At 41.2% G+C, this 27,989-nt stretch overlaps 3 protein-coding genes across 3 annotated transcripts; 2 read left to right on the forward strand and 1 right to left on the reverse strand.

Moving 5' to 3' along the window:
- Window positions 1-57: 57 nt before the first annotated feature.
- On the reverse strand, window positions 58-8,143 carry zc3h10 (zinc finger CCCH-type containing 10). The gene is made up of 3 exons (XM_049582047.1): window positions 7,952-8,143; window positions 6,291-7,501; window positions 58-2,279 (listed from the first exon to the last, which is right to left on the reverse strand). The coding sequence occupies exons 2-3, from the start codon at window positions 7,437-7,439 to the stop codon at window positions 1,761-1,763; spliced, it is 1,668 nt and encodes a 555-aa protein (XP_049438004.1). The 5' UTR covers window positions 7,440-7,501; window positions 7,952-8,143; the 3' UTR covers window positions 58-1,760.
- Window positions 8,144-8,322: 179 nt separating this feature from the next.
- Window positions 8,323-11,562, forward strand: LOC125892218 (dnaJ homolog subfamily B member 9-like). The gene is made up of 2 exons (XM_049582059.1): window positions 8,323-8,860; window positions 11,149-11,562. The coding sequence occupies exons 1-2, from the start codon at window positions 8,623-8,625 to the stop codon at window positions 11,448-11,450; spliced, it is 540 nt and encodes a 179-aa protein (XP_049438016.1). The 5' UTR covers window positions 8,323-8,622; the 3' UTR covers window positions 11,451-11,562.
- Window positions 11,563-11,751: 189 nt separating this feature from the next.
- si:dkey-28n18.9 (sorting nexin-6) lies at window positions 11,752-20,143 on the forward strand. Its single transcript, XM_049589234.1, has 14 exons — window positions 11,752-11,996; window positions 12,192-12,302; window positions 12,460-12,567; window positions 14,182-14,242; window positions 14,364-14,488; window positions 16,017-16,100; window positions 16,187-16,261; window positions 16,390-16,420; window positions 17,410-17,497; window positions 17,635-17,674; window positions 17,770-17,856; window positions 18,012-18,101; window positions 18,307-18,372; window positions 19,521-20,143. The coding sequence occupies exons 1-14, from the start codon at window positions 11,991-11,993 to the stop codon at window positions 19,656-19,658; spliced, it is 1,110 nt and encodes a 369-aa protein (XP_049445191.1). The 5' UTR covers window positions 11,752-11,990; the 3' UTR covers window positions 19,659-20,143.
- Window positions 20,144-27,989: the final 7,846 nt, after the last annotated feature.

The following is a 27,989-nucleotide window of genomic DNA, read 5'->3' on the forward strand; positions in this document are numbered from 1 at the left end:
GTCTTGCCTGTGTGAAGAGAGCATATAAAAGTACACAGAAGAAGGTAGCTGTATACAAAATGACAAATAACACGAGATTCATTGTTGAGTGGCTGTTATTCTTTTTTTAAATGTGCAAAGTACCAAAGTTCATTTACACCAGAACAATCCACAAAAATATAAACACAAACTGCTTCCACAGTCTTCACGTCCACAGCAGTGTTGCAGAGATGGTTCAAACGATATGGATGATCATACATTTTCAGTTTGGTGCCATTTTTGGAGCCTGTGTTTGAAAAGATCCCTTTGGTACACAAAATGTTCACAGGTCAGTCAGTCTGTAGGGAAAAAATGTCTTTGTCATGTTGCCACAGCACACAGAAGGAGGGATCCTGCCCTCTGGTGGAGAAGCATCTCTACCTCATTTGGGTTGAAGTCCCAAAGAGGAAGAACACTACTGAGTTTGTGCTGGTTTATTATTCTTTTTAGTACTATTATTATTCGTTGTCTTCCACTGTGACTCAAACTGCTGGGAGCTGGACTGAACTAGAAACATGACACTTGGCCCAGTTAACTGGAAATGATGTGCAAATGCATCCCCAGAAATATGACTTACATCAGCAACATAACACCCAAAAATGCTACTTTCAAAAGGCCATGAACCTCACACCGTAAATTCGATTGATTTAAAATTTGGCAAACACATCCAGCTCAATAGAGTGCTGCGGAGATGAGGCTTATACTGTAGGCGATACAAAAGTTAGCACTGCTCTCGTTCCCTCACCAAAAAGCTAATGAGACTTTTCCATTAGATTTTGGATTATTGAAAAATATAAACTCTGTGGCAAACATGTTTCTGATACTTAAATGTTTTGTTCAGCAAGATAAGCTTCACAAATAATACTACTTGCCAAAATAAAATCACCAGAGGTAAAAAGCTAACATTAGGCTATAAACTCATTACACTACAGTCGCCATCACAATGAGGCTGTAACGCCATGTTAAGTGTGATGACATTCTCTAGTCTCATTTAGCCACTTGTTAGCAACTGTCTTTTTTAAGGCATCAAAACTTACAAGTTGGGTATTTACTGATGTGAATCACAGGCCTTATTTCAGGCATCTAACCAAAAACCCATTCAAAAAACCCACCGACTGTGAGACGAGGGAATTGGGAGTGCATAAATGCTAACTCATTTCTAACGAGAAATCTTACACCACCAAATTTGCTACATGGCCTTGTGGGACTGAGATACACATTTCTATCATCAATGAGCAAGAGCGGGTGAAAACCAAGGCTGCCATCAATGACAAACTTTGCAAAGGGTGGGGCTTAGAAGCAAACTGGCCATAACCCAAGTTGTCTTTAAGCAATCTTGATTAATCTCATTGGACACATCCATTACAAACAATTGAACATATAGACCAAGTTCCTCTCCAGTATGATAAAGAGGGAGCAAATGGCAGGACTTTGAGCGTGCTGTGATTGAAATGCAGCATACATTATGATGGTAGAACGAGTCTGTGATTGGTCTCACTCCTTCTTTAGACAGAACTAATCTAGCTGAGGTGACTTTGCACAAGCTGTCGGCTTTATTTTGGGGCAGTTGAGCTGCTCCTTTCTTTTGGCCAAGAAAGGGCTCAAATGTGTTTGCAGCTATGTGTGTTGCCACTGTTCTGTCATCAGTTAAGTCTCATACACATGAAAGAAGACAGTCTATGTTATAAATCACAGTTAAGGATGCTACAGTCTGACTTTACTGGAGTCCTTTACTTATTCAGTTAGTGAGGCAGATTGGTGATCCTCATGCTCTGACTCGCAATGGGGTACGACACCATCGGGGTGGTGGCGTGACTCATGGTGATGCCAGGCAGAGGCTGCGTCATTGACACTGCCACTGGTGCCACAGATACAGCCACTGGTGCCATAGAAACAGGTGGTGCCATCCCTTGTGCAATGGTCTGTGCAATGGCAGCTGACAGGGGAGTGATCTCAGGGTTCAGGTGAGGCGGAGGGGCCGTCGGTGGGGCAGCGTTAGTCGGGGGCGCTGAAGGGGCACCGGTCGGAGCTACCAGGTCTTGCTGCGTAACAGGCCGAGGCTGCAGTCCTGCGCTGCTCAGGGTGGTGTGAGTCTGGGCGATGCTATGATTGTAGGAACTTACTGCACCTACAGGGGGCACCAGACTCTGCTCAGTGGAGGACAATGCAGGAGTGGAAGACAGCGTCATCACCTTGGTCTGACTTCGGAACTGGGCGTTCTGCTCCAGAAGAACCTCATTGGTGGCAATGAGATTTGAAACCTGAGAAAACACACAAGACGAGGATTAGAAAGGGGCTCCATAAAAGGTCCACTGCAAGAAACTCTGGTTTGTGTCTGGCAGAACCTTATTTCTAGATAGATAGATTCTTTATTAATTGCCTTAATTTCCCTCAGGATTAATAAAGTATCTATCTGTCTATCTAGAAATAAGGTTCTGTCAGACACATAATAGCTACTTCAAGTTACTAAGATCATATTTGCTGAAACTGCAATCTCAGCCCACTGGCTATTGTGGGATGACGATAAAGCCTTTGGGGGCGTGGGCAGATATTTCAGGCAGATCTGGTGTAGCCAGTGGATATCCAGGCCAAGGCTTCCTCTTCTGTGTGCTGGTCATTTTGGCTAATATCTTTAAATAGATATATTTTTTTTAAAAAAAGCTGATAAAAAGCTAACTTGTGTCAGACAATACTACTCAGACTACAAATGAACACCAAACCACTTCAAAATACCAAAAATCAACAGATGTCTGTTTATACATATTAGAGTCATTAGTGCATTTATTAATCTGTCATGCTGCAATGTCTTATCATAAACCCTCCAACTACTAATTTAAAGCTATAGCTGGTAACATTTGTGACAATAACTTTGCTGAAAGGTTTTTTTTTTTGTTTTTCTGAAACTGACACTACATTCACAGAGAACGACATGAGACAGATGGTTGGTGAAAAATCCTCAAAGTGCTTCTAATGGCATTCGCTTGACTCTACTGCAGCTGAAGGAAACAACCAACCAGAGCCGAGGAGTCTCTAACAAAGCTGTCGATCATGTCAATCACTGCTGGTGACCTGCAGTCAAACTAGGCAGCGCTGATCAAATATGAATCAAGATTCTGGAACTGCATTACCTATTTCTCACCTTGAATGTCTTCAGAAATCTATTTTAGTGTACCGTTTAGCTGTAAAATGGGAAATTGGTCCAGCTAGTGTACAGTGCTTAGTTTTGTTCAACATGATGCCAGGTCACAAACCTTCTCATTTTACAGCTTAACAGTACACTAAAATACACTGGCCACTTTATTAGGTACACCTGTTCAACTGCTCGTTAACGGAAATAGCTAATCAGACAATCACGTGGCAGCAGCTCAATGCATTTAGACATGGTCAAGTCGACCTGCTGAAGAATGTGAAGCCATGTTGAGTGGCTGATATTCTTTTTTTTTTTTAAATGTGCAAAGTACCAAAGATCATTTACACCAGAACAATCCACAAAAATATAAACACCATCAGAATGGGGAAGAAAGGTGATTTAAGTGACTTTGGATGTAGCATGGTTGTTGGTGCCAGACAGGCTGGTCTGAGTATTTCAGAAACTGCTGATCTACTGGGATTTTCACGCACAACCATCTCTAGGGTTTACAGAGAAAATATCCAGAGAGCAGGAGTTCTCTGGGTGAAAATGCCTTGTTGATGCCAGAGGTCAGAGGAGGATGGCCACTGGTTACAACCAAGATATGCAGAAGACCATCTCTGACCCAACAACACGTCGAAGCATTAGACGCCACTCCTGTCAGCTAACAACAGGAAACTGAGGCTACAGTTCATATGGTCTCACCAAAATTGGACAATAGAAGATTGTAAAAACATTGCCTGGTCTGATGAGTCTCAATTTCTGCTGCAACATTCAGATGGTAGGGTCAGAATTTGGTGTAAATAACATGAAAGCATGGATCTGTCCAGCCTTGTATCAAAGGTTCAGGCTGCTGGTGGTGGTGTAATGGTGTGGGGGATATTTACTTGGCACACTTTGGGCCCCTTAGTTCCAACTGAGCATGGTTTAAACACCACAGCCTACCTGAGTATTGTTGCTGACCGTGTCCATCCCTTTATGACCACAGTGTACCCATCTTCTGATGGCTACTTCCAGCAGGATAACGCGTCATGTCACAAAACTCAAACCATCTCAAACTGGTTTCTTGAACATGACAATGAGTTCACTGTACTCCAATGGCCTCCACAGTCACCAGATCTTTTGATGGAATGGGAGATTCACATCATGGATATAAAGCTGACAAATCTGCAGCAACTGTGTGATGCTATCATGTCAATATGGACCAAAATCTCTGAGGAATGTTTCCAGCACCTTGTTGCATCTGTACTACTTAGAATTAAGGTAGTTCTGAAGGCAAAAGGGGGTCGGTGCTAGAAAGGTGGACCTAAAATGGTGGCTAGTGTGTGTATCTTTCTGAAGAAATTTCAGGCTGGAAATAGGCAATGCAGTAACAGAATCTTGAGTCATATTTGATCAGTACTGACTAGTTTGACAGTTTAACCGCAGTTCACGAGCAGTGACTTACATGACTGACAGCTGCTATAGAGACTCCTCCACTCTCTCCTCCACTGGTCGTTTTTGTTCACATGCGGCAGATTCTCACAACTATTTATAAATTGTCAACTACAGCTTTAAACTTTGTTGTATCGGCAAAGGCAACTTTCCTCCAGTCCTCAAAACCACTGATTGTTCCATATTAAACTTTTGCAACTTGTTAATGATTAAGTGCTCCTCTCCCATTACAAGTACAATCTGTCAACAAAATGTCAACAAAAAAGTAGCTCTACCACCAAAGCCAAAAGCACAGGTTTAGAAGCTGCTATCACTCAGAAATGCTGTTAAGGATTAATTTACATTTGTAATGTTTGTAAACACAGCAGCAGAGACATAATCATGATGAGGTGACAAACTACTGCTTATTTTCAAATCAACTATTCAGTTAAGGTTGTGAACTGTGGACCTATCGATCAACTAAGTGTTTGAGCTCTACTTCAAACTTCTGATTCTAACAAGTTGTTTGTTCAGTTGGCTTTTCCATTTAGTAAAGTTGTTTGCTTGATATACTGGTCATCAGATACTGTGGTAACTTCAGATGAGAACTCTTGTTTTGGATGACAATGATTTGCTTTGATAAAGTCTCCACTGGACAGCCCTCGAAGAAAATTGACTTCGCCTGCAATTTGGTAGTGACATATAATAAAATTTAACTGACATCCTTGTGACTTAAGTTATGTAACGCTATATAATAAAATTTGGTCTTTTCATATGACACTATCATGTGAAAGAAACATATTAATTCATTCAGCACAGGAAGTGTACAAAATTAGTTACATTTGACAATATAATTCAATTCAATACAAAAGCTTAAATATCTATTCTGCCTTTGTTAAGCTTATAAAATGTAATTATCTGTTAAGACTTTGACTTTGTCAACACATTTTATCACACTGCTTTATACTGTCAAAGGTTGCTGCTATTTTGCACACCATTGTGTTTCGTATTAATTGTTAGAGGAATACTTCACCCCCCAAATGACCATTTTTATATCAATTACTCACCCTGTGTTACTTTAAAGTCATCAAGGGAACTGTTTTTTTTTTTTTGCATGACTCCATGGTAAATGAAGAATCCAAAATACTGCGAAAATTCTTGAGGAATTAAAGAAAACAACAGCATAACTACCAGTATATCAAAACATCTGTTTACAAATTCTCACACAACTCATACAGTATAATCCAGGTCTCATTTATCAGTCATATGCTCAATACTTCTCAGTCAGACAGATGTTTCCGACAGGGAACTGAACTGTCATGCAGTTTCCTGCAGGAAAGCACCATCTATTTGGGATGCACTGAACATACGACTGGATAAATGAGCACAAGTTGTGTGAGAGTTTGCAAATTGATGTTTTGATATAGTTTTGCTGTTGTTAAACACGTACCCCTATGACATTTATTCATGAAGAATTTTCTGAGTTTTTGGATTCTTCAGTCACTACAGGCATGCGAGAAAAACAGTTTCTTGGGGCTGAAGTATTCCTTAAAGAAATACCAAATCATTCTGTATAATGTGTACAAATATGTGTTTAGATCTGACTGAAATACAAGTGCTATACATGTGAGAAAGGTCTACCAGTCCTTTATAACTTTATGCAAGGATTTCTGAGATCTTAAGATTTTGATTAGTCTAATTTCCTTTTTTAACCATCTCTTATTCTAACCTGCTTCTTCAACTCTTCTACTCTTTTCCTCAGTAAGGAGTTCTCTTCCTCCAGGAACCTGTACTCCAAAGGACGTGGTGGCAAGGTGGCTTGAACTCCCAGCTCGTAGTGTGCACCTCCGCTCGCATCTGCCAGGCGCAGCCCCTCCAACCGCCGCCTCTTAATCTGTAGAGCTGTGTGGTCCATAGAGGCCTCCAGGGAGCTCGCATCTAACAGCCCACTTTCTAGCAAAGGGTCATACACTGAGCATGAGCTCCTGTCATAACGTCGCTGCCCTGTGGAACTTATGGACAGACAAGTGCTCATTCCACCTCCACCTACACCCCCGACTCCTGTGATACCTGGATCTCTGCAACCACCCAGGCTGGGGCAACCCATCCCCATCATATTACTTCCACTTCCACCTCCCACAAGTCCTTGCATTCCCCCACAGGTACCTCCCCCTCCAACACCTATCCCTCCCCCAGCATTCACTATTCCGCTGGCACCTGGCCCTATAACACCACCCACTCCAACCCTGGAAGGCTCGTATTCATAGTCTTTTTTGACATGGCGAAATTTACATTTATTGCCCCTCTGGCACTCTCCCTTCAGGAAGTCTCTGCAGATGGGGACTTCCCCACGGCTATGGGGGAGATCCATGGGGGACAGGCCCAGCCGTGCTGCAACTTTCCCTCTTAGTCTGAGGGGGAGCTCTCCTGTTTTCTTGTAATAGTCCTCGTCCTCTTTAGATCCATGGACAAAGCGGCAGTTGGAGCGCATGCACTCCTTGTTCTGGTGGTCATGACAGAAGATGAATTCATTCTTTTGCACTCCCAAGTCTGGCACCTCATTAAAGTCTGGGTGTCTGAAGCGGCAGCGCTTGCCTCTCTTGCAGACATTGCGTATGAAGTCCCTGCAGACACCATCTAATGCCAGTCCTGCACCTTGCCCCCCACTTCCACCGTTCCCGCAACTGTTGCCATTTCCGAGTGCCCCTCCTCTCCCCATGCTCCCAGAGCCAGAGACGTTGCCTCCAAGACTTCCTCCTGAGCCGCCTCTGCCCTCCGCCGAGCCCCCTGCCAAACCAGACCCAGGTCCTCCTTCCTCACCCAGACTACCTCCACTCCCACCGCCACCAGACAGGTAGGAGCTGTCCCGGTCAGGCATGGCGCTTGGCCCAGCTCAAGGAGAAAACAGCACTCATGTGTGTGAGGGGGGGCGGACGTGACCTGTCAAACATTCACATACACAGGTAAACAAGTCATGAATAGCTTTTTCCGTGGAGTACTGCAATTTCCAAAAACAGAAACATAAGCCCAACTTAAAAGACTATCTTTAACAGTACAGGGAAATATAGATAAGAAAGATCCCGGGTGGGAATGTATGGTTCAAATGCATATGTCAAGGCTGAAATATTAGCACGTGACAAAGCTGGTAAATAATGAGTAGCACTGTTGTTGTTATCACTGGATGGTGAGCAGCAGCCAGTGCTTCAATGAAATAACGAAAAACATTTACATCTTGTGAATCTAAATTGAACACACATGGTTGCTGTCGGTAAATAAAGCACTCTCTATTGTGTCATATACCTGAATAAACAAGGCTAAAATGGTGCTAGGAGCCTGCTGCCGTGCACGAGCGTTATCCAGCTAACTGGCTAAATGCTAATGTTGTCTTACCAAATAGAAACAAGATGCAGGATCCAGAGAATAGCTGAGGGACTCCCGCGCAGAAACGTCCTGCTCAGATTCACTGAAATTTACACAGCTAACTATCTCTGCAAACAATAGCGACCTGGCGTGTGTTATTCTTAGCAGTTCCTCGAGGCCCCGGTGCTGTTTACCACATTTCTTGCTGCATCTTTCAACACCAACGAAGAAGACGACTCTCTTCCTCTTCGTTTCCTCTGAGTATTTTTTCTGCCCTCTCGCGGCGACGACGCCGATTTGCAATGAAGGACGTTTATTGTTTGTTTGTTTTCATTTATTTCCGGGAGTTAATTAATACACGGGTTAAATGTTTCATAGTAGAGGTAGTCCTATCGTTATAAGACGGTAAGCTAAGTGAAAAAGAGGTGGAAGAAATGACATTTAATTTGATACACTGTTTTGGTTTGTGCGTGTAGGCGTATCATCTTGAGTCTCGAACCTGTCACCTGATTAAGAAAACTATCCTGTGTGCATTATGGGTTTGACAGAGTGGCATACTTCCGCGGACGTGGTGACTAGACAGCCTTACAAAAGATTGCATATTTAGATGAGCTGTCAAACCGCCAGATAACTGTACTTCCAGATAACTTCTTGGTGCAACAGTTGTGTGTAAGTTCCTCATCTGAGCTCAGACACCCAGCATGGCAGTGCAAGGTGTTTTCCACTGGCTGCAAGCCTGCGTAGTGCTGCTGCTCTGCTTATCTGAAGCCCTGCATGCTGCCTCGGAGTCGAGCAGAAATTACTATGATACCCTCAAAGTTGAGCCAACAGCAACTGACAGCCAGATAAAGAAGGCTTTCCGCAAACTGGCCGTGAAATACCACCCAGATAAGAACAAGAGCGCCGATGCAGAGAAGACTTTCAGAGAGATTGCTGAAGGTAAAACATGCCTGCGACACTGAATCTATCTATGCTGTGTAGGTTATTTACATAATCACTTTAAAAAAAAACCAGATGATTTCTTTATTCTCTTAGGGACTGTTCATTACTTATCAGAGGAGGGGGTGGCTGGGGGGCGTGACTTTTTTTTTTACCCTCCCCAAAGCTACAAATATTTTTCCTTGAACTTCTCTGAGTGACTGGCAGAAAATGCATGACTTCCACCATAAATTAGTTGTTAGATTTTTAAAACTTATGCTTTGATGTTTGAAAGTTAAAAGTTGAAGATGAATTCCGGGAGTTGAGAAAAGCCTCAGTTTTTCACGCTGGTTAGTTGATGCAAATAATTTATTTTTGGCCAAATTTTAAATGAGATGGTTATGTTGTTTTTTTCTGACCGAAGCATTTATGCACATGATGTGTCCAAGGACCGCTGGAAATTTGAAAACCCAATCCATTTTACAGTTTCTGGATATAATAAACAGTGTAATTTTGGCAATTAATACTTTTTAAAGAAAACAAGCCTGCTTTTTTTTTTTGGGGGGGGGGGGGGTGATGTGTCATAAAATAGTAAAAAGAAATTATATTTTTCTTATCATATTTAGCATATTTTAATATTGGGGGGTGTCCCACCAATACATATAATTACTGCTTTTCCTTATTGACTTAAATGGGGTAGAAAACATGAAAAACACGATACAATGCACACTGCACAATTTTAACAGCATCACAAACTACACCCTCTAAAGTTAAATCAATCAATTAGTAAATAGTTCTTATGTCACATGGAATTATACAAGGAACTCTAGTGAAATGTGATCCCATCAGATCCTTTAATTTGTGCACCGTAATTTATTCTTTTTTGTGTGTGTCTTCTTACATTTTTGGCTGCTGCTTTATAATGCTTTCATGCTGTATTTCTATTCATGCTGTATTTCTATTTCTACTTTGCACGGAGCATTGGAACAAAAACAATTTCCCCCCGGGGATTAATAAAGTATTCTGAATCTGAATCTGAATGTTCCATGTTTCTGGATGATTCGGGTAATCCATGGTTTCTGGTTGTGAAATGATTTAACTGTCCACACATCCCAACCCCAACAAGACGGCTGTATGGTTTCTCCCCTCGCACACAGGCAGCAACTCTGCTCTGCAGCTGCCTTTGAATGCCGTATAGCAGTGATTCACAGCAGGAACAGGACAGCACCTCACATTCCCACCATCACACCAGTCCTTATTCACTGCAGAGCACAGGCCTCCTCTCCTTCTCTTGCCAGAGTCCTCTCCTCTGTCCGAATTGGCAAATAAAAAAGGGCCTCCTGGTTGAATGGTGCTGTCCAGGAGTTAGCCAAGGTTTGGTGAATCAAAGGATATTGCAGCTCCTGATATCCTGTTGGAAACTGATGCAGCACAGAGGTCGTAGAGTTTATTATCCAGTGCCTGTTCCATAGCTAGCAGGATGTTAGTTCAGCTGCTGCCATCTTCTCCATCTTGTCCGCGATGTTTACATTTGAAAACCTCAACCTGGCTAGCTAGCAGCTAGCTAGCTATAAGTCGGCAGAGGGAGAGTTTACAGACTGGTGAGTTGATTTCCACATCCTGATGAGTGATCTGCAGCCACACACCACTAACGTCTGAGCCGACCATAAAAAGCACCATCAACACCTGGAAAATAGACATGAGAGCATAAATTTAGCCCCAGTTTAGCAGAGCTGACAGAGAGGCAACCAGAAACATCAGTGGCTACGTCACCATCACGACACCTCTCTAAAGTATTACAACCTTTATGAAGTTATTACAGGACTGTGCTGTCAGACCATATTAGTTTTAGTTAGGTGCCCCTTACCAGTGGTGGTCCTAAACCATTTCAAATACAGGGACCAGACTGGGGCCACATGTAATTGTAGGGGTACCAAACATATGAAGCACAACTCTAAGTACTACTACCATCTCAAAGGACTGGTTCTCCAAGAAACTAACTATATATATATATATATATATATATACCACTAAACACAAAAATAATCACTTACTGTAAACATGCATTTTATTTCACATCCCATGAAAAATTTCCCTGTTTGGGGATAAATGTGACGTAAAAAAAAAAAAAAAGTCTGAAAATATTCGCCACAGCTGAGGGGGGTCCAGTCTTGATATTATGAGGGCACAGCAGCCCCCTTGCCTTTCCTGAGAACTGTCATTGTACCTAATGAACTTCCATCTGAGTGCTCTTTCATTCTTGTAGCTCAGCCAAAGCTAAAGTAATACCTCTGTTTCATCCTTCCCAGCCTACACAGTGCTCTCCAACAAGGAGAAGAGGAGGCTGTATGACAGTGTGGGCCACAAGGCTTTCCTAAAAAATGACAACTCTGTTGACCCTGATGACGAATATGAGACAAGGTTCCCCTTTGGTTTTGAGGACCTCTTCCATGACTTCGACGATAGTCCCTTTATGGAGGATCAGTACTTCCACTGGAGCTTCGATCAGGATGAGGAAGATGGTCCATATGAACATTACAGTTTTGAAGAGCCTGGTTTCAGCTTTTATTTTGGGGATGGGGATGAAAGTGAAGAAGACCTCTACTACTAGTTTCCAGTATCTTTGTCCTGTCTCCTGTATGACTGTTTTAATTTATTGTCTTTTATTGATAATAAAGTCTCCATATTAAGATTGGTATCACAGCATCTGTGTCTTGTATTCACAGTGTAGAGATTCAGTTCAGTTCTGCCTCTTTTATGGGACAACTTGTAAGTTTAATGGTTGTTTACAGGTTTGTGAGGTTGTACCGTTGACAGCTGGGGAAACTGATTGGACCGTTATGCCACCCTTCCTGTGTGGGTGTGTCCAAGGTTCTGAGTTACTGACTAACACACCATTAACTCATCTTTTTTACTACGCCAGCACTTTAGATCTGGTACTGCTTTACTTCATTTCTCACAGGACCAGTGTGCACTTTGACCCAGAGGATATCCTGTGCCTTCTCAGCAGTTGGAGCGCGAGCGCACTATAGCCAACACAAGACAAAAGATCTTTACAGCTTTGTGCACTTTTATCAAGATAAACAGAGATTTAAGCACTCAAAAAAGCGGATAAAAGTTGGACTGAAATCATTCACCTACAAGCTTGACAATGATGGTAAGTGTGCCTTAAAATGCTCTGTTTAACAACCTCTGTGTGTCATGTGACAGCCTTTTACTCCACACACACACATCCACATATACAGTGAGGGATATGCAAGGTTTTTATTCCTGTAAAATTAGCTTGCATTCTAATGTGCTTTACTCCCAGCTGTTGTATTGATAAATTGCTCACTGCAATTTGTTATTACAGGAAGAAGTAAATGAAGTGACATCTACTCTGAGCGTCCATGGTCAAAACATCAAGCTTGTAGAGGTGCTGAAAGACGGGGACACACTTACATTTTTGGTTGTATCACAGAAGGTGAGAAGACAGTTCATCTGCTTGTTATTTGATGCAAGCAAAGATTAGATCTTAATTAATGTGAAAACCACCAGGATAGGTCAGATGATATGTTCGAATTATGATATTGCAACAGCAGGCTGCTCAGATGACATGTTGCCTCTCTTGTCTGTGCCAGCTGTCTGGGACAGGGGAGTACCATGTGTACCGGACCTATGATGATTTTGAATGGCTGCAGCAGCACCTGTTCTCCCAGGAGGATGTGCCCGGGATACAGGGAGTCATAGTGAGTACTTTACTTTATCTGTGCACAATCTGTTATTTGACTTGTAAACCTATGCACACTGTTCTGACAAAAACAAGGTTAGGACTGGAATATCTGTATGATGAGTCACCAAAGGGACAAACCATTCAAAATTCTGTGGAACTTTTGAAAACTTCCTTTCAAAGTGTGCATGCTGCTTTATGTTGTCTTTTTTTTTCTAACTGCCTACTGTAGCTTCAACAGTGGCTGAATTGAAAGTGCTCAGAATTTGAGCTAAACTACAGACTTTAAGTTCCGTGTTCTTGTCATAACTTTTGTAACTGAGATAATCATAATTGAAAATGTTTATTTTTCTACCTAGACCTTACTTTCCCCTTTAATTGTGTCTAAGTGGCTAATGGGAACCACAGTTTTTGAAATTGGTCCAGTATTTAGCAACAGGGCTGCAGCAGGCAGCAGCGACACAGGCTGCAGTGTAACCACTTAAGACAATTATGCACCATCAATTAATGTCCATTTAAAGTGTTTGTTTTTGCCACTGACAGGCTCAGATTGCTATTCAAAGTGTGACACCAGAATGGAAATGATCCTTACAGAGATAGACCATTTTGTTAAAGAGTAAGATCCTTTTTGTTTAACCAGATAAAGTCCCCAAGATTGCAATCTCCATACTCACCAGACTCTACTTAAATAACAGTACTTCTTTCATTGTAAAACACACTTCATTCAACGTTGACGGAATCAAAACTCATATAAGCCGTCTTGGTTTGTGTTTCCACTGGTCCAACAATCACCACATCTGGTATGGTTGAAAGATGTTAGATGTGAAGATAAAATTCCGGCTCTATACACACTAAAATGTCTGGAGTCTGGTGGGGCTGGAGATAGTAATTTCGGGGCTATTTCTGATTTAACAAAAAGGATAACAGAAAGGTCTATCTCTGTAGGGATCCTGTTTATAATGCTGTCAGGCATTTGAAAGAGTACTTTGAGCCTGTCAGTGAAAAAATAGAGTCAAAGCTGATATAAATACCAAAGTTACCCTTTAACTTCTGGTTATAAAATATTATGGGGCCAACCAAGTTATGGGGAACATTTTGTTTCTTTTAAAATGCTTCCTCCTTTCCATTCTTTGAATAGTCCTTCCTTTCTTTTGTAATCAGGAATCTGATTTTAGTGCTGCCATTCTGCTGCTGGTTGCAGTACTGTGGAAAATTAGGCAAAAGCTTTGTCTGATGTGATGTTATTTTGTCTTTCAAGAACATGCAACAATATCCTATCAGGAAGTATTTTTCTACACTACTTCCTGTGTGTGTGTGTGTGTGTGTGTGTGTGTGTGTGTGTGTGTGTGTGTGTGTGTCTGTGTGTCTGTGTGTGTCTGTGTGTCTGTGTGTGTGTGTGTGTGTGTGTGTGCAGCAGGGTTGTGTTTGTCATGTATTATCCAAGCAGATGCCATGCAATATTCGATCCAGGACACAATGTATGTGCATAGTGTGAATTCTGGCAGTGTGTATTTCAAAAAGTATTAACCTTATTTATTTTCCCATGCCAGGCAAAGTGCCTAATGAAGAAAAAAGTTTTGTTTTTGGTTTTGACAGACAATATAAGCAGTAATACTCTCTGTGTTTCTTTAAGTTCCCTCCTCTTCCTGCAAAGGCTCAGGTGAATGCATCTGCCAAAGTTATGAAACAGCTTGGTAAGTACATCTGAGACAACAAAATTAAGATTCAAAAGTCAAATTAACCAAATATATCCTCCTTTTCAGTTTCTACTTTACATGTAGAGTGTGATAATAAGTGTTGATGGTTTTCCTGCAGGTCTGCTTGGTTTAGGAGAGTGGCAGCCATACTGTAAAGCACTGGAAACCTTCCTCCGGCAGATTGCCACACACAGCATACTCAGCAAAAATAAAGCTGTGGAGATCTTCCTGACTAGTTCAGACGTAAGTGGACACAAAAACACAGCCTGTTTTTTAAATTCCTCTTTTTAAATGTTAGAATTTTATGTTAAAATATGGTATTAGCAGCTTGTATTAGTGGCTTGGGCCAAAAAACATCTATGGATAGACCTCTACTCGTCTTGGGAACATTTCAGATACTTTATATGCTGCATTTAAAGGAATACTTCACCCCCCAAAAGAATATTTGGATATCAGTTACTCACGCGAATTTGAGAAGAAAACTTTGTTTTTCCCACATGCCTCCACAGTGACCAAAGAATCCAAGAACAGAGAAAAATGTTGATGAATTGAAGTCATAGGGATCCATACATATTAAACAACAACAAAAAACTATATCAAAAATAGGGCTGCCCCATAAGTCCAAGATCTGAATCATCAGTTGGAGACCTTTCAGTTAACTGAGGTTCTTCAAGTTTAGCAGTCTTTTTTGTTTGTTTGTTTGTTTGTATGTTTGTTTGCATGGTTTTTTTTTGTTTGTTTGTTTTTTTGTCATGTAGCATACTTCTGAGAATATTTTGGTCCCCAGATTTAACTGCAGAGTGAGCTCTCTGGCACGGGCAGCTGCAGACCCAGACCCAGGATGAGTCTGAGTGAGACAAAGGCAGCTGCCCAGAGGAAGAGAGGCTTTGCCCGGTCAGGCTCTGAGATAACTTTATCTTCTGTTTGCTGCCCAGAAGTGGTGAATTCACATCTCAGAGAATCTTAATACGATAAGGTCTATAACTTTTGTTTGATAACTTGTGTCTGCCAGAATGTTTCACATTTCTAATCCGTCATTAGTTAGCACATATTAGCTCAGAGGGCTAACTTGGCATGTTTACTATATCATGTGATGATGCTGTCACCCTGAATGTCCAGCCTAACCTTGTTCAAACTCTTAAACTCTATGGAAAAAAAGGAAAGCATAGTTGTATGTATGTGTTGAACATCCAAATCTGATCATTCTGATTCAGGTACAGCCTCATTCAAAACATCCATTTACAAAGTCTCACACAACTCGGGAATCTGAAATAACCCTTTAAAACATTTAAGTCCTGCAATACCACAAACAAACAAACTGATCCAAGCAGCTGTAGACCAACAGCTCTTGTGTTAAGCAAGCTAAAATTATTGTTTTTGTCAATGGAGTCTGGCTTTGATAGTTAAGGTACATTTCACTTTTAGGTCAGGTCCCCATCAGAAAGGCCTGTCTGTCTGGGAAGAGCTGAGCATACGACTAGATAAATGAAACTTGGAACACACTGCACGAGTTGTGTGAGAGTTTGTAAAAAGATGCTTTGATATAGTTTTACTGTTGTTAAATGCGGACCCCTATGACTTCAATTCATCATAAATTTTCTCAGTTTTTGGATTCTCCATTCACTGTGGAGACTTGTGAGAAAAAGAAAGTTTTCCTCATGACTCAACTCAACAGGATGCGATACAGTTGATCAATGCAGGGTTGAAGTATTCCTTTTAAAGAGTATTAACATAAATATATATTTAAGTTTGTTTGTGTCCTTGTGTGTAGCCTCCAGGCAGACAGAGAGTGAGAAAAAACATTTTCAACTGGCTGAGTCAAGCTGTGGAAGAGAAGAGGAAAGAAGGCCACAAGGTACACAACTGAGATCCATACAAACACAGTCTGCAGCCTCTACACCTGTATGTTAGGTTTTAATACCATATTGTCTGTGTCGACAGGATGTGGATGAGTTCTTTCAAACTGAACGGGATCATAACCTTCTTCTAACCAGCTGTGCCAAGACTGCAGCTGAGGTGAATTGGTCATCTGTTTGTTTTGTGTCTGTGTGTTTTGTCCTCTGTTCTCTCTTTTCACACACAACCAGACGCACTATGACTGTCCTGTGTGACTTTTTTTCTTTCTCTTCTTCTATTTTTTGCAGAGATTCCTGGATGTGGTGCAAACTGAGCAAAGTGAGAACATGATTTAAAGTTTTAGGGGACAAGAAGTGCTCATCATGTGGTGTTATTTGGGATTTATACGTATTCAGGTTTAACAGTTGAAGTCTAAGGGATAGAGGTGTGGACTTGAGTCAAATGACTTGGAGTTGAGACAGACTGTGGTCACAAATTTGATTACTTTGGACTTTTTTTTAAAAGATTATTTTTTGGGGGTTTTTGCCTTTAATGTATCAGATCGAGTGAGGTGGGGTGAGGGAGAGAGCGTGGGGTGACATGGAGAGATGGTTGCAAGCCAGACCTGCTCTCTTGACCGCTGCAGCGAGGCATTGCCTCTGTATATGGGGCGCCGGCACTATCCACTACTCTACCGATGCCCCGATTACTTTAGACTTGACAGAATTGAAAAAGATTTGCAACTTAACCTGGACTTAATCGACCCGTAACTTCAGTTGGAGCCTTTTGACTTGAAATTACTTAGCTACCTTTCACCAAGCCCAAAGTTTAAAAATATGTCATTTAAAAAGTGCGCTACGAAAATATATTTCCCCCCATTACCTAAATCGATGAATGTTAATGTTAATCTCTTTATTCTATTCAAAAATAAAACATGCAACAAACTACAATATCACTTTAAAGAGAGACAGCAGGTAGATGTTAGATCTACTTTTTAATGATTAAGTTCAGTTGCACTTGTTTTAAAAAACCTGTTTTAAAAAAAAACACAAAGTTTGAGCATTCATGTTTTTTTGTAAATTTTATATATATATATATATATATATATATATATATATATATATATATATATATTGGTGTTAAAATTGCATATGATTTGGTGAAGAGCACATTATGACTTGTTTGGGAACTTACTTGTGACTTGCAAAACAGTGACTTGGTCTCCTCTCAGCTTTAGCAGGATATGTAGTGTATTAGAGTTCATCCACAACCCATATTCTGTGTGTCCCAACTCTGATGTTAGTGTTTGTTCCATGTTTTATTTGCAGAAATAGCAGTGGCTTGTGGGCACTTCTCAGCGGCTCTGCATCTCTGTGTGGAACAAGGGGAGGATCCTGACAAACAGGCTTTTACTAAGTGAGACATTAATAGCATTGGGCCCAAGCCAGTATCACATGTACTTCAAATCAATGCTCCAAACATTGCATACAAGTCACAGTAAATTAGCATAATGAACAGAGCATAGACAAATTAACAACACTTTCCTCCTACAGGTCTTGTGTGAAATTATCAGAAGTCTTTAATTCTATGAAGGTGAGTTGTTTGGCCTTTTCTTAACAGGAATATATTTACATAGCGATGCACAACTGCTTTGCCAGATACGCTATGATGTGCTTGTGTGTGGGCAGAAAAATATGGCAGAAGTTGCTGAGAATGATGTGAGTACACTTGGACTAGGCTTGGACCTGGAGTCACGCTACCAGGAGGCAGAAAAGGTGTGTCTTCTACTTCTAAATCCATTTTACATTCATGTTATGTATACTGTCTCTCCATCTACCTTGAATCATGGTCGTCTGTTGAAATATGACGTCACTGCTGAATCCTCTGACTTACACTCCTGTGTGTAACCTGATTATTGTGTCCAACGCAGGAGATGCTCTTCAGGAGAACCTGTAAGCTAGTGGAGTTAGAGACTGCCACAAGGAATGCAGAGAGGGCCAAACCTGTGAAGAAGGCTGCTGTGAGTGTCTGTACACATGTATCTCAAGAACACTCTGCTAAATCAGATGTTCATGCTTAAATGTGGCCAGCAGGTGTCAGTAACGTTCTGCTGATATGACTCAGTGGTAGCGCATGGATGAGGAAAGCTGATGAGAGGACATTAGATGGAAGTATAATCTGTATGAAGTATATAATTACGATGACACACTTTCCATATTCATCAGATGGAGGAGGTGAAGAAAGCAGCAGAGACGGAGTTTAATCACATTTGTGGAGTGGCTAAACAGGAGGTAAAACATCACATTGAAAGTTGGATTTCTACATGGTTTGCCCATCTTCAGTGTGATGTGTAAAATCCCGTTTGTTGACATTCACAGACTTTGTGTATTAAAGGGACAGTTCACCCCAAAATCAAAAATACATATATATCCTCTTACCTGCGGTGCGTCTTATAAATCTAGATTGTTTTTGCAGAGTATTGGAGATATCAGCTGTAGAGATGTCTGCATTCCGTCCAATATAATAGAACTAGATGGCACTCAGCTTGTGGTGCTCAAAGCATTTAAATAAAAAAAGAAAGAAAAACTTAACAGCAATGTTTCTCTCCAGAAATCATGACCCGGTTACTCAAGATAATCCACAGATGTTGTTATGAGCAGTTTCATGTAGGAACTATTTTCTTTCCGCTGAACTTCACCCCCCAACCCAATCACCATGCAGAGGGAAGTGTGCATCTACTCATGGATGGGATGCCCGTGCTCGTGATCAATAGTGTTCTCCGCAGCTGAGCTGTAATGTTAGCTAGCTCAGTGGTGCCACATGAGCTAGCAGTAGGTGCCCCACGGATGTAAAAAGAGAACTGGATACAGAGTTGGAGGGGCCCCGTTCATGTCTGTGGAAGTTGCTCAGTGGCGCATGAAGCCAAAAAAGCTTATTTTCCACAGTATGATATAACCCAGATCTTCTGCATTGAGTGGCTAACTTCCCGTTTAGCCCTTTGCTATCTTGAACGGGGATCAAATGATTAAATCATGCAGTTCTTCTAGACTTTTGAAATATTATTGGGCTGAATGGATCAAATCCTGATAGCTAAAAGATACATTTTGAGGGGGCTGTGATGCTCAAAAAAATCAATGTATGTCTCTTTGGGCCACACTGGGTCATGATTTCTGGAGAGACACATTGTTGTTAAGATTTTTAAATGATTTTTTTTCAGCACTTTGAGCACCACAAGCTGAGTGCTTTCTAGTTCCATTATATTAGAGAGAAGGCAGACGTCTCTACGGCCAATGTCTCAAACACTTGACAACTCACACCAAAATAATCTAGATTGATAAATAGCACTATAGCTATGAGGAAAAACATGTATTTTTGATTTGAGGGTGCATTGTCCCTTTAACATGCATTTGATGTTTTTTTGTTGTTGTTTTTTTCCCAGATTGCACAGCTGAGGAGTGCGCGTGTGAAGATGTTGCAGCAGGCTCTGGTCCAGTGGTGTGAAAAGCAGCTGCTTACAGCCAAAGAAAGTGCTGACCAGATCAACCAGCACCTGCAAGCCTTTAGAGGGATGGCCTAGTGACCCCACACTTAATGAAGCATCCTCAGTATGTCTAAACATAGCATGGGCTAACCCAAACATGTCCTTCACCCTGTTGTGCTGATTCTTTATTGGATTCAATTAGTTCCAGTGTAAATAAACAAATAAAAGAGAAAGGGAAACCTTCCTCTTAATAAAACAGCAATCCTATAATTTGTTCACACCGTCACTTCTCCCCAGTCTCTCCTCAATCACACTAATACCAATAAACCCCCAGTAGAAATGATGTTTTTGATTTCTTTGCAGTGGATTTGTTGTTTAGTGAGACGTGTGTGTGTGTGTGTGTGTGTGTGTGTGTGTGTGTGTGTGTGTGCGTGTGTGTGTGTGTGTGTATTTGTTCTGTACTGCACTCATACGTTTGTGCTGAGAGTGTTTTGTGCTGCTCTCCAGCCGCCACCACATCAGCCGGGGTCACACGAAATAAAGTGTGATGAATTGATTCCCAAAGTACCTGCTTGCCTTTGTGTGTGTTTCTTACTCCTGGATCATTAATCAGTTGGTTTGACTGCTCCTGCAAGGACGTGGCAGCAAGGGCACTCTGTGCTGGCTTTTTGTTTGGTTTTTGAAACTATTCTGGCTTTGTGTGAACAACTGTAATGATCTCTCTTACAGTCATTCTATTTTCTGTATGATTATATGAAACCTGTAGTGAGACCAGGTGTAAAACTCTGACGCACTTAACTAAAAATTTCTGCACATAAGCACAATGTCATCCTCCCCTTCTCTGTCTCCTGCGGACTGTAGGTCCATATCTCAGCACTGCTGCGAGTTTCATCTCATCTGTTCCGGCCTGTGATCTCTCCGTTGGGTGAATAAGGAGGAGTGGTTCCCATTTGAGAGAATGAGTCAGAGAGAGATAGATGACTGGTCTCACAAGAAGAGAGGGTGGAGAGGAGGTTTGGCTCATTTGACAATGAAGGAGTAGATAAAGAGCAATCATGCCATGGAGTGCCCACCCAAACAGAGTGAATTAATGGCTGAAATAATTTGGTATAATCTGGTTCAAAGGAAGTGCTGCCAACTCCGGGCACTGGATGGCACATGTTCCCTTGATGGTCTTGTAACTTGATATCATTTTTATATCATTATCCGCCACCCTCATAACTACTGCTCTTCCTCAGCCTCAAATACAATCCCACAAGCTCACAAACAACAAATAAATGTATTTTACTTTGTGTTTGAAGGGGGTGGTACTATGCTTTTCCTTATTTTCTGTCATATATAGATAACGTTACAATGGCAGAATTGATCCCTGTGAGCAAAAACCTCAGGCTTCAAACTGTTTTGAATATTCTGTGCCAACAGTTTTTTCTAATGTCAAGGCAAGCTGACGTCTTGACAGCTTGTGATGGATTTCTTTATTTGGTCATCTGCACCTGACACACTAATGCACGTTTTTACATTATGTAGCCTACACTGCTACATGTAGCTACATGCTAATTTTTGGGATATGTATTATTGGTTGCTGATGATAATTTCATCCAGATTTTAGGTGGAACATGTCTGCCTGTTTTGGTTTAGAAACTTTTATTGGTGATTTTTAATGGGAGAAAGTGCTGCTGGGGGGAGTAATTGGCTACAGTAATTAAATTACAAAATAAGTGTAATTGCAATCAGTTACAGTTACTGAGAAAAAACAAATAAATTACAGTTATTAATTAAAATGTTGGTGATTACAAAGGGGTTACATTTGAATGTATTCTTTTCAGTAACAAGTTCATTTGTATAATGAAAAATTAATTCTGTTGCTTTGCATCTTTTCACCATGCAGGAACGATTTCTTTTGGGACATTTTTCAGATTTACTGTCGAGGTTTAAAAAAAATTCAGAAAAGTAATTAAGAAGTAATCAAATGTAATGAGTTACATTGCATTAAGTAATTAAAATAGTTGTGTTATTTATTGCATTTTTAACAGGGTAACTAGTCATCTATGACCTATTACATTTTAAAAGTGAGCTTCTGCCACTATACACTATATACTATACATAAAGGTACATGTTAACATCAGGGAAACATGCAACCTTTGTTACCTATGTTGTTAATTTATGACCTGCCTGTGCAGCTAGAAGAAAAGTCAGAGGATCACCAAAGTCATTCATCTGCTGGGCCCCGTGGATATCTGTGCCAATTAATCCACAGATGGTATTCAGTATTTGTCAGGACATTTCAATAAAAGCCAGAAACTTCAAGCTGCTGGTGACGCTAAAGGAAAAGTCAGAGCTTCATCATAGTGATTACAATTCATCCTGAGAGCAATTTAAGTGTCTAGGTGGTGCTAGAGGAAACGTCAGGTGACCACAAAGTCATTAGGATTCATTCTCCAGGAAACTTATTTCAGTCTGGTCATATTTTTGTAGTTTTGTGTCTCTTTGAGGTAGTTTTGTGTGTTTGCAGGTAAAGGCCATTTTGGGCCCCTGGGCCTGTGCCCAGTTGGCCTGTTTGATAAATCCTCCATGCCAAGAAACTCCTATACATATAAATGTGCAAACAAATTAAAAATGTGCACAGAAAAGCAATAATCCTCAGAATTTGTGCTAATACTGTAGGCTTGACCTGTTTAAAGGCCCAAATACACCAAACCAACTTCAAAGAATTATCGTGTTGTATCATCTCACATCGCGAGACCTTGGCCAGAAAGTTGCAGATGACCACACCACAAAGACGACAGCCAACAGCCAACCAGCATGCATTCGTGAGAGGCAGTAACTCTCCACACCAGCAGACGGTGGTAGTCTGTATTCATCATTCAAAAAAGGAAACCAGAGGACCGTTTTGACGCTAGTTAGCAACATAATACAATGTTGAATGAACATAACACAAATTGTAATGAAACATTTATGCGAAAGACCTTAATGGCTAAAGAAAAACAATCTTACCTTATGTAACATGTTTGTTTTGGTATCATTCCCTCTTTGGCTGTTTGTTTACTTTCCTCACTTCTGTTTCTCCTCTCATGTGCTGAGTTGAACTGCCAATCAGAGTGATTTCATTTACCAACAAGCTTCACTGATGTTGTCGCTGATTCAACATGCTGAAACAGCCAAAAAAAGCCGATGGGAGCTGACAAAGGGGAAAGGTGTTGGACACACCGCACCGACTAGGGCAACAGATGCTCACCAATGGCCCAGCGTTGACCGACAGCCGACTGTCAGCTTGGTGTGTCAGGGCCTAAACACAGCTTAAAACAAAGCAACAGCTGGTGCAGGAACTTGCTTTGTTTTAGTCCTATGAGAATATACAAATTATATCTCAGCAGCTTGATCTTTTTTCACACTCGACAGTTGCATGCTGTGTATATCTCCTAATTTATTGGAGAAGCAGATTTTATGTCTATATCAGATCACCTGCTAGTCTATGAAATGCCATTCTAGCTTTTTATACCCCATTTTATGATGTTGAGGTAGTAACAAAAAGACATTCACTCTTCTCGTAGTACGCACATTTATTGATCATTAATCCAGCAATTTCACCATTTGGGTTTTGCACTTCATTTTTGTGGTTTATTGGTTTTAATGAGGCACAGTAAAAGTTAAATGTAAGAAGTTTATGGAGCATTTTTATGATTCTTTTTCTTCTTTATGTGAATGCCTCTAATCTGCCTTAGAAAAACACTGGATACAAGCCTGTGAGTTGTGTGGGATGATGAACACAATGCATTATGCTCTACTTACAGTAAGCAACACAAATGGAAAACTCCATGTATTTTTTAACAGGATTCTATATATTGCAATGTTATTCTCCCTGTTAATATCCGACGTCGTAACACTTCCATCCCTGCTGCTCCTAACTACGTTATAGCAGATGAATTTCACAACAGGGGTGCCACATGTCTGCTGCTTTCATTTTGGGGCTGCAGAAGCTAACTAGCGCATGTGGTGAGAGCACACACACACACACACACACACACACACACACACACACACACACACACACACACACACACGTACACTAATGAGAGCCCTTCTCAGCTGTGCTGAGAGCATGACCCAGATCAAGGACGGAGAGATCATGGCAACGCTCTGCGTCTGTGAGTGAGTGTGAGTGAGCGAGTGCATCCCATTGAAAACATGCACTTAGAGCTGATTTGCTAAAGTAGCTCATTACTGGTGGAAAGGCAGCACTCAGCACACCACCCTATGGCCTGACAGAGACCGGCTTGTCAAGTGTGAAGTGAAGGCAATAGCTTGTCTGAATACACAGTGTGACTCAGCTCACAACGAAGCTACACTACACCAGTCTGACAAGTACGACAGTCTGTCAGATGATTTAAAAAATATGAAGTCAGGCCAAAACAGTAAACCCTGGGGATGAAAAGTGAAGCCATCCCTGAAGTGTCAAAAACTGTAGTTCCTTGAATGGCCACTTGAAGCTGGCTCCAGAAGTGAGTCAATCCCCATCAAACCCCCGTGTTAGAATGCCCAACTTTACAGCAGAAATACATGTTTATACTCTGGTCTCTATAGCTGATTTCCCCTTTATTATGACTGAACGAGGGGTAAATTTTCATATAACTCACCTGTTTATATTTTGAGGCTTCAAAAAGGAAGTCCACAAACCAATAGACCTTTTTCACGGCAGACATTTTGACACGTCAGAGTAGGAGCAACACAGGTGTGTTCAATGACACTAATGACAGCTGCGTTCCACTTAGGGGAGACCCTGGTATTGTCCATGTTGGCTAAATGTTACTAGCTTACTGGGACACTGAATGGAACTCAGCCATCCTTAATGTTATCAATTTCACCTGTGCTTTTTCTACTGACACAAGTCAAAATGGCTGCTGTGAAAAAGGTCCATTGGTGACGTCCTGGTAGCTATATCTATTATTTTATACAGTCTATGGTCAGCTCACAACTGATTATTACTTTTTAATCAGTGTTTATACAGGAAGTGTTTTTATTGTTGTTTGATCATTCTTTGGTGCCTTGAGTCATAAATTTGCACAGGGTGATATATATGCTGCTGAAATAAATTAATAAATGAATGTTAATAAATGAATTTTTGACAACATAAGTCACAAGAATTAAAGTGGCTTTGTTTTATCTTGACAAAGTCTTGTTATCTTGTCGGAGCATCTGCCTGCTCCTGTGTTTTCATACTGTATGGTAGAGGATTAGGGCCAGAAAAGGTTTATTTATTTGAATTAATAGATTTAAGTTAGAATTCTGAAAATAATGTCAGAACTGTGACTTTAAACTCAAATTTTTCACATGTGACCCTAATCCTCTTTCATAACACTGTACTTTAATACTTCTGTTACTTTTACAAATTTGTTAATTCATCTAATACAACTAATGTATGGTGGCTGTCATAGATCAGAAAGTCTGTCTAGTCTTTCCCTGGCTGGTTCCCCCTTCAGACGTCCACATTGCTCTTCTCCATCTTCACAGTCATCTTTGATACCTTTTAGATCCTCCAACTCCTGGGAGGCTGTGAGAACAAAATGTCACTACATAATACGAAAGTTTCTCCTTTTCTTAACTTTTCAATCCCTGCCAATTACACGGGTCTTAAAATAAGAAAGAAAAACAAACTGTAAGAACTGCCTGTATCCGCTGGCGTGGTGCTTCTGTCATAAGGTCCGAGGCTCGGCTGTGCTCTGTCACAAATTAGTGAGCGTGTAGCAGCTGAGTTGAGTCAACCCAAGGTTGTTGGCACCTCATTAAATCTAATCACTGCCGTACACAGATTATGACTCATTAAAAGTTTGTAGATGGAGACAGGAGGAGAGGGAGAGAAAGAGACGAATGCCATAATGCAGATGTCCTAACCATCTGTAGTTTATACAGCTTCATAAGGAACAGTCCATTCTGAATGTGCATCACGGCACAAGGTGAATACTACAAAATAGAGCTTCTCAGCCCTAAAATCAACTCTAATGGCAGCACTCCACCGATGATTTGGATAGTGGATACAGTATCAATTTTCTCCCCTTGCAGTGGATTACAGCATTGCAAAGCATTAGACTTGCTAATTTACTCCATTTCTCTGTTCACTACTGAATGGAGCCATAAATATTAATACTTTCACACTGGCTGCTTGTCATGCGTTCAAGGGATTGCGGGTGATGGTATGATATTGTTAATTAGGTTTGCCGGAAAAATGTCAGCAGCGAACCTCTGGACAGGCAGACATGCTGAGGTGATGACTTCCCTGCCATTTTTAATGCACAGCAGTGTTCTCTGAATATACTGCAACATGAAAAACACTGATGGGAGACATGCAGCAGGAAGGAAAATCTGTCCATCGCCTCATTTTACAACATAATAATTCTTTTTTTTCCCCTCACATTAAAAGTCTCCAATGAAATATTAAAGAGGGAAACACATTATCTAAGAAATGCTGATTATGTTTTGTCACGCAAAGGTGCAGCACAGTGAGTGAAAACAACAAGTACACAACTCAGAGAACACACTCACCCACACAGATACAAATGCACCCATTAGAGTAAAATCAATTATTCATCAATTTTTTCCACCACAGCTTTGGCCAGTGTAGAGGGCACCCACACACAATCACGCTCTCCACTCCAGGGGTCATTTTGTCACATGTTGTCAACATGTGGCTTTTTTTCACCAACAGCGTAACGTACAGCCCGTTGTGTGCTGCATGGGGTGACACGTGGCTGCTACTGTAGTAATACTTGTTTTGCATGTGCACTGCAACATGACAGAGGTGATAGAATTTGACACATTGTATTTTCCTGTCAGTGTTGTAGTCAAGACCCCCTGAACCAAGACCTTGTCATGACCAAGACCAGAGTGTAACAAGACCGAGTCAAGACCAGATCAGTGTGAGTCCCATAGTGCATGACACACTTATGAAAAAATTGGGGCATGTAAAATATAGGCGCTTCTCAAATTGATCTGAAAGAGCCACATTCCCATTAATACATCCACAGAAAACAAAGGATCATTCCCATGTTCCCTGGGTCCTATGTTCCCCTCTTCTACATATGTGCTCTCTCAGGGTTCTGTGTTCTCTGGCTCTATATAGCACATAATGGAACCTGAGAAAGATCTTCCCCAGCTCTGTTTGATAACTATGACATGGGTTATGTTAGGGGACAAACAACATGACTCTTATCGGTGAAGATTCTCAGTCATCCAGGTCATGATAATCGTAAGTGCTATATCGTAGGGGAAGTGGCTTACAACACTACTTATGCCCCACCTACAATGCAGTCTTGGGATCCCTCCCCAGATGACTTCACACCCATTCACCCCTGGTCCCACCTGACCCTAATGACTCACATGGTGGCCAGGTGGGTCAACGACTCACATTGTGACCTTAACGACTCTGAAACTAAGAGCTCATGTGACCCCTATGACTCTGCAAGGGTTTCCACCCACACAGGGTTTATCGCCTGCAACTTCTTACCAGTCATTTAGAACTGAAGAAGTTTCTTGGATGAGAGGCGAAATGTCTTCAAAACACACAAGCCAGTCCAGTTGCCTACGATATAGCAGTTACAATTAGCATGACTCTTAGGGCGCTTTCACACCAGGATAGTCCGGAGGACATGGTTCGACTGGGCGGAGAATGCCAAAAAATTTCATACCTTCATTTGGGTCAGTTCACTTTCACACTGCACTTTTTAAAGTGGACCAAACCACCTGGACAATGTCATGCAGTTACAACAGCTGCTTGTCTGTGGGCAGTATTGCCTGAAACGACCACTGACCAGGAAGAAAAAAAAGCATGAGGAAGAAGAAAACCCAGCTCATCGATTGGCCAGGACTGAAAACAGAAATCCATTGAGGGTAGCCACAAGCAACTGTGATATATAGCGCTCTGACCATGTATTAGTAAGCGCCTGCACATCCTCACTACTCCACGTCTGCCCACGTTTTATCTCGGCTTCTCCTGGTTTGCGCTGTTGGTTTTGTTTTTTTCTACCCAAAATACATGTCACTTCCTCTCTTTGGTTCGCTGGATAGTCTGTTTACATTTCCCACTGTAAGCGAACCACACAGGGTTCACTTGTTGGTGAAAGTGAACTGAGACCCCCAGTTTTCAAGCGGATCAGGGTTCGCTCATTTAGTCCACACCAGAGTTTGAATGAGCGTTCACACCACTCCAAATGAACTGAATTATCCGTGGAAGCGGACCAGGGTTCATTTCAAGTGGACCAAATAGCGCCAGTGTGAATGCGTCTTTGTCTAAATTCAGTTGCTCTTCCAAATTTCCAAAAACAGTTCCAAAATTAATGTCAGCCCAAGAAATTAAAAAACTGTGAATTGAAGTATGAATTAATTAAAAAAATAACAACTTACCAATCAAAGTATGAAAAAAGAGGCTAGAAAAGA

The sequence above is a fragment of the Epinephelus fuscoguttatus genome, linkage group LG1, assembly GCF_011397635.1.
Source record: "Epinephelus fuscoguttatus linkage group LG1, E.fuscoguttatus.final_Chr_v1".
NCBI lineage: Eukaryota > Metazoa > Chordata > Actinopteri > Perciformes > Serranidae > Epinephelus > Epinephelus fuscoguttatus.

Excerpts from the sequence above, each read along its gene's own strand:
- zc3h10 (XM_049582047.1), bottom strand. The coding sequence starts at position 7,439 with ATGCCTGACCGGGACAGCTCCTACCTGTCTGGTGGCGGTGGGAGTGGA. Across the intron at positions 2,280-6,290 it reads TAGAAGAGTTGAAGAAGCAG|GTTTCAAATCTCATTGCCAC; the intron begins GTTAGAATAAGA and ends GTGTTTTCTCAG.
- LOC125892218 (XM_049582059.1), top strand. The coding sequence starts at position 8,623 with ATGGCAGTGCAAGGTGTTTTCCACTGGCTGCAAGCCTGCGTAGTGCTG. Across the intron at positions 8,861-11,148 it reads TTTCAGAGAGATTGCTGAAG|CCTACACAGTGCTCTCCAAC; the intron begins GTAAAACATGCC and ends CATCCTTCCCAG.
- si:dkey-28n18.9 (XM_049589234.1), top strand. Across the intron at positions 17,857-18,011 it reads GCTACCAGGAGGCAGAAAAG|GAGATGCTCTTCAGGAGAAC; the intron begins GTGTGTCTTCTA and ends TGTCCAACGCAG. Across the intron at positions 18,373-19,520 it reads GTGGAGTGGCTAAACAGGAG|ATTGCACAGCTGAGGAGTGC; the intron begins GTAAAACATCAC and ends TTTTTTTCCCAG.